Here is a 15,148-nt window from a genome sequence, read left to right on the forward strand (position 1 = left end):
TAGATCAAACAACTACTGGTCGCAGTGGAGTCCACACAAAAAAAAAACTGGATAGCAGCGTACTGTAAACAGTTGATTGATGCAATCAAGATGTGAAAGCCGTACACCACTCTTGTTCCGGAATCATGAAAAAGTTTCGTCGTAAAATCGATTACAAACCTTCCTAAAATGTTCATTAATTTTTTGTGTCTTTATAGGAAATTCATGTAACTGAGACGGAAAGCTGAATGTTAATATAAACGGAATCAAAAGGCCTCTTAATGCCCAACAACATTCGTAAGACAATCATTCGTTTTTTGAGTCCGCGAAAACCAAACTGGGATCTGAAAAAACCATTGGGTTCGACCTCTAAACGACAAAGAATAATTTTTCAATGTTTTTTTTGGTTTGTATTTTTTTACTTTTTAATAACCAATTTATTTACCGTGTATAATTTTTTAAAAGAACAAATCTACTATCTATAATTTTGCCACTACATCACTCCAATCAAACAAACCATTCTGACCAGAGATGACCGATGTTTTTGAACAATGTCTGCAACTGTTCAAAAAAAACGGATAAATCTACTTCAAATCTGAAAAAAATCTATCTGAGATTAAAAAAGCGCTCGCGCAAACAGAAGTCTGAAAATATAGTACACTTTGTGAACACTTTGTGAAAGTCTGCGCAAATATAAGGAGATTCTGACAAAAATCCGCTAAAACTATGGAAAACTGCAAATATCTGCAAATTAAATGGAAAAAATCTGTACAACGACTCTGAAATTTTACGATTTCATTTTGCGTTAGATGATGGGGCAGTTGGAGCCAAGTCTGTCCAACCCCGATATTTAAGGAAGGATAATGGCTGACTGCCATTTGCGGGACTGTATGAATGCCATTGGAAGGGATTTGGAAAAGATTGGGAAGGTATTTGAGCGTTCGAAAAAAATGATTAAATAAACAAATAAATAAAAAAAAATTAAAAAAAAAATAAATTGTAGTGTTCTGTGTGTAAATGTTTCTGCGTGTAAATGTTTCTGTGTGTATTATATTTTACTGGCTGGCAGCACTTTCCTAGAGCTGTCAAAGTTTGAGCGGGAAAAGGAATGAATGCGTTACAAGGTATGATAGCGTTGTATGCGTGTGACGGCCAATGTTGAGAGGATGCGAATCGAAGAAGCCATTTTCACTTATCTACTAACCACCAACGCGATCGCACGTAATAAAACCGAGTGGAATTTTGAAAAATAAAATCGCGTGTTTCATTAGGACGCCATCTCGACAACTTCAGAAGTGGGATTCGTTTCGGATTGAAGCCTAATTTTAGTGCAGCTGGCAATGACGGCTCGAATGACAAAGGGTGAACTCCTCGAGTGGATGCAGGCGCATGAAATCGACATCCCGGCTACAGCAACGGTTCGACACTTGCGGGCTATTTTCGATAGCCATCCAGAAAATTGTGCTGCGAACAATGGCGAACTTAACAATAGCGAAGAGGGTTCACAAGAAGAATTAGACAACGAACGGGAGTCTGCGCTGGATGAAGAGATCCGGATTCTTCAAAAGAAAAAGCAAATTGCTGATTTGCGACGGGAATTGGCCGACAACGATCAGTTGGTAGCCCGAGCCCCGGACTTCCAAGATGTGAAGTGCCTTGTTGCATCATTTGCTGGAAGCGATTTATATGTCGCTGAAAGATGGCTGGCTGATTTTGAACGTGCTTGTGACTCCGTGGGTGGAGGCGAAGACTTTCGGCTAAAATGTGCTCGCAGATTGATGGAACCGGGCACAGAAGCTGAGTGGTTTCTGCGAGTAGATCGTTCTACCACGTACGCAGAGTTTCGTGGAAATTTTTTGCAAAACTTCGGTCACTCATTTACAGTGGCAGAAATCGTTGACAAGCTCAAGAAAACCACGTTTGCCACATGTAAGACATCGGTGATGGGCTACATTCTGAAGATGCAAGAAATTGCTTCGCGTGCTGATATTGACGAAGCACACACTGTGCAAATGATTGTAGATGGATTCCGTGACCGATCTGCTGATATTTCCGTTCTCTATCCGGCCAAGGACATTCTGCAACTTAAGCAACTAGCACGACGTTTTGCGCAGCTCCGAGAAATCCGTTCCAGTTCCGTCCGTTCATTGCCACTTGCTTCAGCTTCCGGAAGCAATAAATTGAAGGTTAGAGGAAGTTCCGATTCCGAATTACGGTGTTATAATTGTTCCGGAAAAGGACACATTTCTGCTCGCTGTTCTGAGCCTCGCCGAGAGCCAGGATCATGTTTCCGTTGCGGTTCCGGTGAACACATTATTAAGGATTGCCCTAAACCAGCGCCGCGCAACAAGGACGAAGTGGCATTGGTAGATGATTTTCGTCGGAACAAGTCGACTGATAAGCCCAACAACCAATTAAACGCAGCTCTTGGTGAACTCAATCTGGTAAGTGTTGTTTTCGGTCTGATACAAAAGTGCATCCATTAAGCCGACTTCTCTCTCTTTTCGATACGGGCAGTCCGATCAATCTGGTTAAACGATCCATTGTTCCTAGCGAACTAATTTTCCCTGATAAGAAGTTTTGCGGGTTCCGAAGCATAGGAGGGTTTCCGCTTTGTACCTATGCTGTTATTCCGGCCTGCATTACATTTGATGGTCATTCCGAGAAACTGAAATTACACGTTGTCCCAGATCATTTTATGACTCATCCTTTTTTGTTGGGACGCGATTTTTTGAAATCTTTTGGAATTATTTTGTTCAATATGCGATCAAATCAATATTAAAAATCAAAGTAAAAAATAACGATCAAATACAAATTTCTGATATCTTGTTACATTGTGTATATGATTTGTCCCAGGTGAGGCAGGTAGACAATAAAGAAAGTTATTCCCGTTGTTCAAACAATTTCTGTAGTATCGATACTGACCATTTACCAGCTCCAGACATCTACGGAATCGAACTTTATGAAGAGGTTTATATCAACCCGAAATTGGAGTCATGTCCGATCCGAAATTATGTCAATCATTGGAGAAAACTATTTAAAAACTGAAAACATTCCGGAAAGACAACATACTTACGAAATGAAGTTAAATTTAACATCAAATATCCCTATCAGTTATGGTCCGCGTCGTTTTTCATATGCAGACCGAGTTGAAGTTGACACCATTATTGAAGGTTCATTATCTGCAGGGGTGATACGACCTAGCAGTTCTCCGTATTCTTTTCCGATCGTGCTGAGAACAAAGAAATCTGGTGAGCGGCGCATGTGTATTGATTATCGACCATTGAATAAAATTACTGTTCGTGACAGTTATCCAATCCCTTTAATTGACGATTGTTTAGAGAGAGTAGAAGGGAAGAAATATTTTACCGTTTTGGATTTAAAAAATGGATTCCACCAAGTGAATATGGCCCCAGACTCAATTCCGTTTACCGCTTTCGTGACACCAGGGGGACAATACGAGTACGTCAAGATGCCTTTTGGGTTACGCAATGCTCCAGCAGTATTCCAGCGGTTCATTAATATGGTGCTAGAACCTTTCATCAAGGATGGATCGATCGTAGTGTACATGGATGATGTTACGTTAGCCACAAATACGTTGGAAGAACATTTTGATCTTTTAGGGCGCGTTCTCCGAAGGTTGGCAGAATACCGGCTAGAGATTAAAATGAAGAAATGCCAGTTCTGTTTTACGGAAATCGAATTATTGGGATTTACAGTGAGTAGCAAAGGTATCAGACCGAATGATTCGCACCTAGAAGCCATTAGAAGTATGCCATTTCCGTCAGATGCCAAGCAAATGAGTAAATGCCTTGGATTATTCTCGTACTTCCGTCGCTTTGCTCCGTGCTTTTCTTCTATATCAATGCCGCTACGTAATTCCGTAAAACCTGGTGCTAAGTTTGAGCTTGATGAAAATTGCAGAAGTGCGTTTGTTACCTTACGTGACAAGTTAGTTTCCGCCCCAGTCCTGGCTCTTTACAACCCATTACGTGAAACCGAGTTGCACTGCGATGCTAGTTCCGATGGTTTTGGTGGAATATTGTTACAGAAACAGGATGACAGTAAACTGCATCCCATAGCCTATTTTTCGAAACGAACTACTTCTGCTGAGTCTCGTTATCATAGTTTCGAGTTGGAGACGCTCGCCATCATTTACTCCTTGAGAAAGTTCCGAATCTATCTGGAGTGCATTCCGTTCCGTATTGTAACAGATTGTAACTCCCTCGCCATGACACTCAATCGGAAGAGTGTCAATGCCAGAATTGCTCGATGGGCATTGGAGCTAGAGAATTATCACTACTCTATTCAGCACCGTAGTGGAAAGCTTATGAATCATGTTGATGCATTGAGCCGCATTCCTTTGAATTCTGAAGGTCGTTCACGGTATCAGCCCAGATGATATTGACTTCCAATTGCAAGTGGCTCAAGGGCGCGACGTTACAATTCTAAACTTGAGAGAACGGTTGGAAAAAGAGTCGGTTAAAAACTATACTTTGGACGACGGATTGGTTTATCGTTGCTCATCGGAAGTAAAACTTCTGTTTTATGTCCCCAGTGAAATGGAAAGTCACATTATACGCAGCGTTCACGAGAAGTTATGTCATATGGGTGTTACGAAGACTCTGAATCAATTACGGATGCATTATTGGTTCCCAAATATGAAAGATAAGGTTGAAAGTTATATTAAGAATTGCGTCCGTTGTATCATGTATTCAGATTCAAATTCCGATGCAGGTCGTGTTTTGCATAGCATTCCGAAGAAACCTATTACGTTCGATACTATTCACGTTGACCATTTTGGACCCCTTTCGTCAATTACGTCTATGAGAAAACACATTTTGGTCGTTATCGATGCTTTTACGAAGCATGTTAAATTTAACGCTGTCAATTCTACGAGTACGAAAGAAGTGTGTGCCTGTCTGGAAAAGTATTTTGAATGTTATAGCCGTCCACGGAGAATAATTAGCGATCGTGGATCCTGCTTCACTTCGTTGGAATTTGAAGCTTATTTGTTAGAAAACAACGTCGAACACGTGAAAATAGCTACAGCATCTGCTCAGGCTAATGGGCAGGTAGAGCGTGTCAATCGTGTCCTCAAGGCTATGTTAGGGAAACTTACGGAACCAGTTCAACATGCTAATTGGACTAGAATGCTAACTAAAGCAGAATACGCCATGAATAATTCTGTTCACTCGAGTACGCATCAAACTCCCTCTATCCTATTGTTTGGAGTTGGTCAAAGAGGACGGGATATAGATGGTTTGTCAGAATATCTGGAAGATAGGTCAAACGCAGAGATAGTTCGAGATCTAACTGAATTACGTCGAACTGCTTCTCATCATATTGAAGACTCTCAAAGTAAGAATTCCGTCTCCTTCGAGAAAAGGCACTCGATACCCAATACGTTTACCTAAGGTGAATATCTTGTCATACGTAATGTCGATACTACAATTGCGACCAATAAGAAATTCATTCCGGAGTATCGGGGACCATATCGTATACACAAAGTATTGCCAAATGATCGCTATGTTATTCGGGACATCGAAAATTGTCAAATATCCCAACTTCCTTATGACGGTATAATTGAAGCATCTCGTATCAAAAGTTGGGCAGATTGGAGGACTCGTTGAAAAGACGACATGCACTGATGGACAAAGCAACACTTACTAGGTGAATTTAGACCCTTATGGTTATGTTTATATGTATTACTAACCCCGAGTGAGACGCGGGTAATCGTCTCCCATATTCTGTGATCGAGGCGATCATTAGTCAGGAATGGCCGAGTTGTAGTGTTCTGTGTGTAAATGTTTCTGCGTGTAAATGTTTCTGTGTGTATTATATTTTACTGGCTGGCAGTACTTTCCTAGAGCTGTCAAAGTTTGAGCGGGAAAAGGAATGAATGCGTTACAAGGAGAATGCGTTAGAGGATGCGAATCGAAGAAGCCATTTTCACTTATTTACTAACCACCAACGCGATCGCACGTAATAAAACCGAGTGGAATTTTGAAAAATAAAACCGCGTGTTTCATTAGGACGCCATCTCGACAAAATAAATAAAAAATAATAATAATAAAACAAACAAAAAAATATAAAATAATAACACCAATAAAAGAAAAAAAATTCTACATATGTACTTGATTTAGATGATTCTTCCCTCTTTTTGTCTGGCTTGAATCTGGTGATTGCTTGGATTAGTTATTGTTGGTTGTTTTGTCTCTTCTCTCATTTGCCTGTCCTGATTTGTGAACTATCGAAGAAATTTCATACTGTATAATCTTGGTGTTAATCTGTGAATGATAAAACCTCTCAACGATATCAAACTCATATCATCGTGTAAAAAGTAGGGCGTTGTTGAGAAAATATATTTAGTAGTGTGGTTGTCAATAAAAAAAATGTTAGGGCGTGGTTTTATATGATTTCGACTACTCAAAAGTATAAAGATGGATGAACTAAGGCGGGATACAAAGAGAGAGGGATATAGGACAAGTCAAAGGGGATATATAGACATGTCATGCTTAATACATTTACTACGCTTCCACTGGTAATGTTTTATAGTCGTTTGGTCAGGTAATTTACTACTTTTTTTATAGTTTGTCCAAAAATCCTTCAAAGATTGAAGAGTCGTCGCTTGATAGACCGTATGCCTCAGAACATATACATACACAAATCCATCAAAGTAGGGCGTTGTTACGTGAAAAAAAAGCTAAACTAGATAGCAGAAAGCCAGAACCAAGCTCTCCCCGCTCCATCCTGGGCACTAAACAATCCCAAACCTGTCGGAAGTCAAGGTCAGATCCCGCCTCGCACCCCAGACCCTGTACGAGAATAGAACTGACACATAAATTATAGACCAACGCGTGATGCGCAAAGAGTGAGATCAAAAACTCTTGCAAGACCATTGAATTGAGGCTTCTTTTATGCATAGTAAACAAACTCGAGCTTGGTATTTCGCATAGAATAGGTGTTGTAAAAATTATACTTTTTTTAATCACACACAATTGTAGTTCAACAAAATGTCTTTAAGTCGTGCTCAATATTGTGAGTGATGCATTTGAACTCAAACTTTGCGAGTATTCAGTGGAACAAACCTCAAAATTTATTTGTTTTTACGAAGTTCATGACACCTTCCAGTGCGTACTTGAAGTCATGCGAAGTTAAACCTGATTTACTAGAACTGTTCAAACAAAATAAAACATTAGCAGAAGGTTGCCGGGCTTACTGCTTTTCTCTTTGCGCACCTCGCCTTACAACACAAACTCTTGTTTCTACTACTACGGCTACTACAACTACACAGAATTGAGAAGTAGGTAATTATCACTTTCTAGATGAGAGCAGAGCTTGCACAATGTGGTCTGGTCCACGTGTGAAGAGGATTCGCCAAAATTATCAACAATTAATATTGTCATTAATCCTCCCCACATAGGAGACTGCCGCGATCAGAGTAGGAAGAGCTACAACATAGGTATCTGACTCTCATGATCTCCCTTAGCTCCCATCCGCCACCCGGAAGCACGCGCACCTGGGCTGTCAAAGTTGAATCAACTTTGTGGCTCTATCTTGAAGGGCTCTGTAAAGCTTTAAGAACCCAAGATTGGAGCTCAACCACCAAGCCCAGAGACTCTGAAATTTTTACTGTTTGCAGAAAAATCTGCACATCTGGTTCTGACTCCAAAACATGTTATGAATGCACGCAGAATTCTTTGGCCCCAGAGCCCTGCAATAAACAACCCTTCGGTACGACATGTTTTGGAACGGCGTTTTCACCACACCGTACACGTTTTTAATTAACGAACCCGGATATAACATAAATAGCTACTAAGTCTGTTTAGTGCGTAAAAATAGTAAGCTCTAGTTTTATTATTTATTTATATGTCAACAGATAAAATAACTACCCTAATAGTTTTAGCATAGCATTAGCATGATATATCTCGTAGATTACATATCAATAGCTATTGCGCATTCTGAATATTCTTTCCAAATGTTGTAATAGCTCGGTACTATGCTATTGAAATACAAAACATGAGTCGTCAGTTCGTTTTCGTCGCGGTCGGACGTCATCTCAATATATCGTTTTATTCTTACGTCGCTGCGAGTGAAATCGGGCATATATATCTGATCGGTTCACTAATTTCATTTTAGGGGTCGACTGCTGACCTCCTAAAAGCGAAAGTGTTTATAACCAGTGATTTAAACGGAGTGATATTTTTGGAAAGATTCGTTTGTTCTAATCAGGCAGATCACAAAGACGCTATCTTTTCGGAAGCCATTGCAGTGCGCGTCGTTGCATACAAGTCTTCGTCTCTCTACCGTGAGTGCTCTCTCGTAGAGCAAATCCTTTCGCTCCCCTGTATCGGTTGTAATTTATCTGAGCGGCTATCGAAAAAAAAACTGCTGGCAACCTATATCACTACTTGACCCCGTGCCAGCGATGCCGCTGGACGGGATGTTTCCACCTCTGCCTGATTCAGGTGGGGGAGGAATATCTCAATATTTGGACAGTTCGTACACCGGCGCAACGTTACCGTCCTACATGGATCCTAATGGACTCCATGGCGAACTGGTGGTATTAAAACTTCAATCAGCTCTCGAAGATGGAAAACTACCATCAAACCCATTCATGATCCGCTCATCGATCGAAGGGTGGATTAAGGGTAAAATTGACGGTGCTATTCCCGAGGCTAGAGGTAAAACCTATGCTCTCAAGGTTAGATCTAAATGGCAAGTGGAACGCTTGCTCTCTATGAACCAATTAGATTTATTTATTTATTTATTTATTTATTTAAATTTCATCTGACATCGTGGTCTTAATGAATGGTTTTAAAACTAGTCTAAAGTTAAAAATACAGTTCGCAAGCGTTGTCTAAAACTGACACAAGAAACATTAAAGTCGAAAACGTGATAGCCTTCTTGAAAACGTCTCCGTATTGTGTTGACTGGATCGTTATCACCGTATACGGTGTTCCTCGGTTCTGGCAAAATAAGTTGCCGTGGACGCAGTACACGTGCGGGAGCATAAATTCTCATGCGCTCCAGCAAGCAGGCACTATCGATTTCTCCGCGCAGTATTTTAGCGCCAAACACAGCTCGGTTTATATTTCGACGGGACTCCAGTGGCTCTATACCCAATAGGGCACATCGATGTTCGTAAGGGGGCAGGTCGTTGGGATTCCGCCATGGAAGTCTTCTTAGCGCACGACGGACAAATTTATGCTGAACAGATTCGATTCTGGATTTCCACACAGCTTCATAAGGTGACCAGACGACCGATGCGAACTCGAGTATCGAACGAACTAGGGAACAATAGAGGGCACGTAAGCAGATGGGGTCAATAAAGTCGTTTGCCATTTTCAGAACAAAACCTAGTTGACGATTGGCTTTTTGGATTATCGCGGAATAATGCAGCTTGAATGTGAGTTGGTAGTCAAGCAATACTCCAAGATCCCTGACTTCGTCAACCCGTTCGAGTATCTGATCACCGATGACATAGTTGTATAGGATAGGTCCTTTAAGTCGTCGATATGAAATCACGTAACACTTTGCCACACTCACTACCAGGAAGTTTGACTTGCACCAATGAACGAATTTATCCAGTAGCTTCTGGAGTTCTCTGCAATCAGCTTCATTTCGTATGATCAGGTAGATTTTCAAATCGTCAGCGTAGATTAGTACTCCACCGTTCGCAAGAAGTATCGTCACGTCGTTAAAAAATATCACAAACAGCAGTGGACCCAGATTGCTTCCTTGAGGCACGCCAGAGGAGGGGGTCAAGCTTTCAGATACTGTTGATCCAATTTTTAAGAAGAGCTGTCTGTTGCTCAGGTATGAGCGAAGCCAGCTGCAAATATTGTCGGACATTCCAAGACGATGCAGCTTAGCAAGGAGGATATCGTGATTAACGGTGTCAAATGCGGCTTTGATGTCGGTGTATACTGCATCAACCTGAGCTCCACCATCCGTTGCACCGATACAAAATGATGTGAACTCGCACAGGTTAGTGTCCACGGAGCGTTTAGGGTAGAATCCATGTTGAGCAATGCTGATATAACTCCTACAAGAGCTGAATAGCATATCTTTCATGATGATCTCGAAGCATTTTGATCCAGCTGATAAAGAGGTTATGCCACGATAATTAGCGATGTCGGACTTTTCGCCTTTCTTGTGCACCGGCAGCATATGGGAAATCTTCCATTCCGATGGGAATACTTGATGTTGAAGTGATCTATTGAAAATCGCCTGGAGGGGAGCAGTCAGAGAAGCGCTGCACTTTTTGAAGATGCAAGAGGGAATACCATCGGGGCCTGGCTTATAGGACTGCTTCAGTTTCTGTAATGCAGCTCCAACCATCGTAGCGTTAATATTAAATACGTCGAAATCTATCACGTCTCTTGGAACTAGACTGACAGCGATGTCTATTTCCTCCGCAGTGGGCACCCGGTTTTCAAACAAGCTAGCAAATTGTTGAGAAAAAAGAGCACATTTGGTTTCCGTAGAAGCGGCATTAACATGCCCTAGGTGGATCAGAATAGGAAGACCATTCTCTTTACGCTTCGAGTTTACAAAGCTCCAAAAACGTTTAGGGTTTCGCCGGAGATCCTCCTCTCTTCGCCTCACGTACCGGTAGGTTCGACTCGCCTCGTCAAATTGTCGCTTCGCATACAAGCTTCTATGCTGGCAATACTGTTTCAGCAAGTTGGAGCGCCGTCGACGCAGGATGCGAAGGTGCTTGTTGGATCATACAGGGTTTTTCGGCGGCCTTTTTAGCGGTACAGCTTGAACGATGCAATTCTGAATAGTACGATTGAAACAGCTAACTGCACAGTCAACGTCAGAATTTTGAATCACCTCAGACCAATCAACCTCGGACAGCAATTCGTTTAGAGTGTCGTAGTCGCCACGACGAAAGTCACGTTCAGTTAGATCGATATCTTGGTGGAAAGAAACAGTAGGCTCACAAAGAACAGTGAAGCAAAGAGGTGGGTGATAAGGATCAATTGGTACAACTTCCTCAACAGCTAAAGAGACGGCGCCATCCTTTATAACGGAGTCGCTGGAGAATACGAGATCTAAAACACGGTCTAAGTTGTTTCGTATTAAATTATGCTGCCGTAGTCTGAGGAACGCCATATTATCGAGAAGGGATTGGCTGGCCAAGGAAAGCTGTGACTGTACAGGATCAACAAAGGCATACCCGCTACCAGAACTCTTCCAAGCTAGGCGCGGTTGGTAAAAGTCACCCAGCAAGACGAGTTTTCCTATATCGCTAAACTTTCTGCTGATTTCAGAGACAGCATCAATATGAAGCATCACAAAGTTAATGTCTCGGCTTTTATCTGGTGGCAAATACAGAACACCAATGAAAAGTGGCAGTGGCTCTATGGCGATTTTTACCCATAGATGCTCAATGTTATCGGCAGCCGTGAGCTGGACAACAGATGACGCATATAACCGCTTTACGGCTATGAGCACGCCTCCGCCCGATTGACGCTGACTGTTAGAGGCACAACGATCAACACGATAAACGCAAAAATCGTTGTTGAAGAGCTGACAAGATTGAATGCGATCGTTCAAATTAGTCTCCGTGAACACGTACACGTCGTAGTCTAACTCAGTGGATGATAGAAACAGTTGATCAATTTTTGTCCTGAGGCCGTTGGTATTCTGGTAGTATATTTTTAGTTCGGATGAAGCATCGGCGGTGAGCGTAACGGTAGGACAGGAGCGACTGCGGGTCGCTGGCTGGAGTTCCTCAGCTGCGTTGGGGACGGCAACGGCTTCGACAGTGCTGGCGGCAAAATCATGTCCGGGTGTCAGACAGGAGGAAAAAAGGCTCGGTTGTTGTAGGCGAGGAGGTCTAGAAACAGTAAACGTTTCAGGGTACGAAGCGCTCAGAAAGTCTGCATACTTGCCTGGGTTTACATTTCGGAGAACCCCCTCTCCCACTCCAAACACAGGACCGGGACGACTGCTGAACGCTGGCTGGCATGGCTCGACTGTGACGGGGGGATAAGGGGTTTCCAAATTGCTTGCAATAAATATGCGTCCCAGTGTCCAGTCATCGATTAATCCGTCGCTATCATGTCCGCGTCCGTTGGGGTGCACAGGGGGTCGTTCGCTGCTGGTTGCATCACCGGCCGCCAAAAATTTTCGGACACTCTATTGTCTGAGAATTCACGATAAACGATGCCTTTCGGCCAGGTCGAGGTAGAGAGTGCTTTTGATTTCAAGTTCGTGTCCATACCAATTTTGAAAGAGATGAAAGATAGACTGCTCTTATCTCTTCCTTTGGCGACTAGCCGAGTAACCTGGATGTCGTTTGTTCCTAGGCGTTTTTTAACGTAAGCACACATTTGATCAGCAGAAACATCACGTGCAACCCGCGATACGTACAGCCAAAATTTTTGTTGAACTGCTGGTACGGTTGCTATTTCCAAAGACGGCGAGGGAGTACTTCCGGTGCCATGTAGAATCGGACGGTTGCGATTAGTTTTAATATCATTGGTCACACTAAAAAGCCGCCGGCTTCTTATGAGCCGTGGTTCTATACCACTAAGTTGAGTGTTCTTCGGTGTAAGAGAGCTTGAATTTATAAGTGTGGCAAAATTGGTTCTTATTTCATTTTTCAGCTCACTCAGGATTTCAGATTTTAGACCACGCATTATGTCACTATGCGAGTTCAAAGCATGCTCTTGCCCGAGCTCTTGAGCAGCACGAACAGAGTTGCGGTAACGGATGTCTTTCATCAAGGTAGTGCAATCTCGACACAGCCAAAATATTTGGCAATTTTTCATCACCTCTCCAAACGCTTCAGCCGAAATACCAGTGCATCTTGGATGGAAAATAGCGTTGCAAAATCCTTGACAAATAACTTGCCCCTCCGTGATTTCACTGTTGCACGAATGGCAAATATGACACATTTCGAACGGTAGGTTCTCAGATACGAGAGATATTACGCCTGAGTTTATGTAATATGCTATAATCCAGCACGAAACTTGGTAGAAAGTTGACACTGCTTCCGATGGTTGCTGATAGATAGCGTTTCGAGTGAAAAAAAATCGTGCGTAGGTATAGGTAGGCAGCAGCAGTAAACAAAGCGCTGGTACGCGAAACTGAAAAGTTGCTTCTACGGCACTGAGTACTTCACAAATAGTTAACAGTCGTTGGACTATGCACAGGCACTTATCGACGAAACTTATAGCAAGCGTAAATGACTTTTATTGCCCAAAAACATAACAAAAACAGCTCGAGAAGTAGAGCCAAAATCAACAACACAATTCACTCTCACAATTGTCTATAGTGTGATGATGGAACTAAGATTCAAATTACCAAACATGCAAATCTCAACACAGTTCGCTGCGTGATCAGTTGCCAGGAAATCGCACAGGTAAAAGATGAAGTTATCTTATCAAATCTAAAACAACAAAAAGTCGAAAGTATTCGCCGGATCACGAGACGAACCGGCCCCGGAAACGAAAGGGAACCCACCGCAACAATCATTCTCACAATCGAAGGGACACGGATCCCTGAGCACATTGATATCGGATACCTCCGATGCAAAACTCGTCCTTACTACCCTGCCCCAATGTTGTGTTTCAAGTGCTACACTTTCGGACATACTAAACTGCGATGCCAGCAACTAACTTCTACTTGTGGTCACTGTGCCCAGAAACACGCTATTGTGGAAAACTCCCCTTGTACTGCAACCGCTTTCTGCCCCAGATGCTTAACAAACCTTCACTTAATCTCTAGTCGCAATTGCCCGGTATATCAACAAGAAGACGCCATTCAGCGGATTCGGGTGGACAAGGGAATCTTGTACCCCGCAGCGAGAAGGATCTTTGAAACGGCCACTGGCAACAAATCCTTTGCCGGTGTGACCAAAGATAGTAAAGATAAGACGATTGAAACTCTGGAATTGAGGCTGGAACAAGCAATCAAGGAACTAGTTGATAAGGACAGGAAAATTAACGCTCTTGAAGAAACACTAAAGACCAGCCCAGTGGCTAATGACTCTAATGTACAAACATTAGTCGAATTCAGGCTGGCTATCACCGAGCTCCGCGAAGAACTGCAACGTAAAGACGAGAGAATCAAAAGCTTGGAAAACGCCCTTACAGGACAAGATAGGATGACATTAACGAAAAAATACGAAACAATCTCTGACCTGGTCTCCCAAGTTCAGCAACTCATCCTCGTCCTCAGCTTGGCCTAACACCTAACCGACAAACAACACTTCCTACAACACCCATGGCTCCAAAACCTATTCAAAATCGTAACTGCAAAAAACCAGCCGCTGAGGACAAAAATCACTCTAACAGAATTATAACCACATCATACACCACAACCCCAACCAACCAAAACCTGTATCTACTCCCTCGGGATCCGCTACCGCGAACACCTTTTCCACCACCACCACAAAAACAACAAACGTGACCGGATCACAGGAGCACCGAGGCCCTATCGGTACGCATAGCAACGAAGAGGCGGACAACCCTAGGTCTTCTGTTTGGGTCGCGAAAGGGACGGAAAAGCAGGTTATCCTGTATCCCCCTAAGGACAACAACGGACTCAAAAGCTGTTCGAACACTGAAGATGAGATGGCCTATTTGGAAACTCGGTCGGGACTCTTTTTGGGCGTCACCGGGTCGAGTGATAACATCACAATCCCCCAACAGGACACCGAGGGAGGCCTGGAAGCTGAATCGAGTGATAACTTCACGACCCCCCTACAGGATGTCACCAACCACCTGAGATCCATTAGACCCCCCAACAGAAAAACCATACCGATACTCGCCCGTACCGATTCAGAAGTTTACGATCGTTGGTATGCGGAAACAGAAGGCACTGCCTTACCCGTAGCAGGATCGTCATTAATGCCTCACAGTCGATCATTCTCCACCGGTGTGACTCATTCAAACACTGCTCCCATCAGATCATGCCCCGCAATACCACAAATGTTACCTTCCGATTTTCAACATCTTTCGGGGTCGCGTGATAACCTCACTTTCCCCCCGCAAGATCACTGGAAAGGAAATGCCCCATCACTTAATCCCACGGCCAGAGTTTTTCAACCCAATAGGGCCTCGGGACCCTTCACTACCCCCACATCGGCCAATCTAACCACCCGATCCTTTGAACCGGGAAGATCGCAGCAACCAATTTTTTCCAT

General features: G+C 42.9%; 1 protein-coding gene across 1 annotated transcript; it reads right to left on the minus strand.

Moving 5' to 3' along the window:
• Positions 1-9,754: 9,754 nt before the first annotated feature.
• LOC129717201 (uncharacterized) lies at positions 9,755-11,965 on the minus strand. The gene is made up of 4 exons (XM_055667053.1): positions 11,889-11,965; positions 10,825-11,833; positions 9,880-10,704; positions 9,755-9,817 (listed from the first exon to the last, which is right to left on the minus strand). Exons 1-4 carry the CDS (start codon positions 11,963-11,965, stop codon positions 9,755-9,757), a joined length of 1,974 nt encoding a protein of 657 aa, XP_055523028.1.
• Positions 11,966-15,148: the final 3,183 nt, after the last annotated feature.

Source organism: Wyeomyia smithii, chromosome 1 (assembly GCF_029784165.1).
Source record: "Wyeomyia smithii strain HCP4-BCI-WySm-NY-G18 chromosome 1, ASM2978416v1, whole genome shotgun sequence".
Classification (NCBI taxonomy): domain Eukaryota; kingdom Metazoa; phylum Arthropoda; class Insecta; order Diptera; family Culicidae; genus Wyeomyia; species Wyeomyia smithii.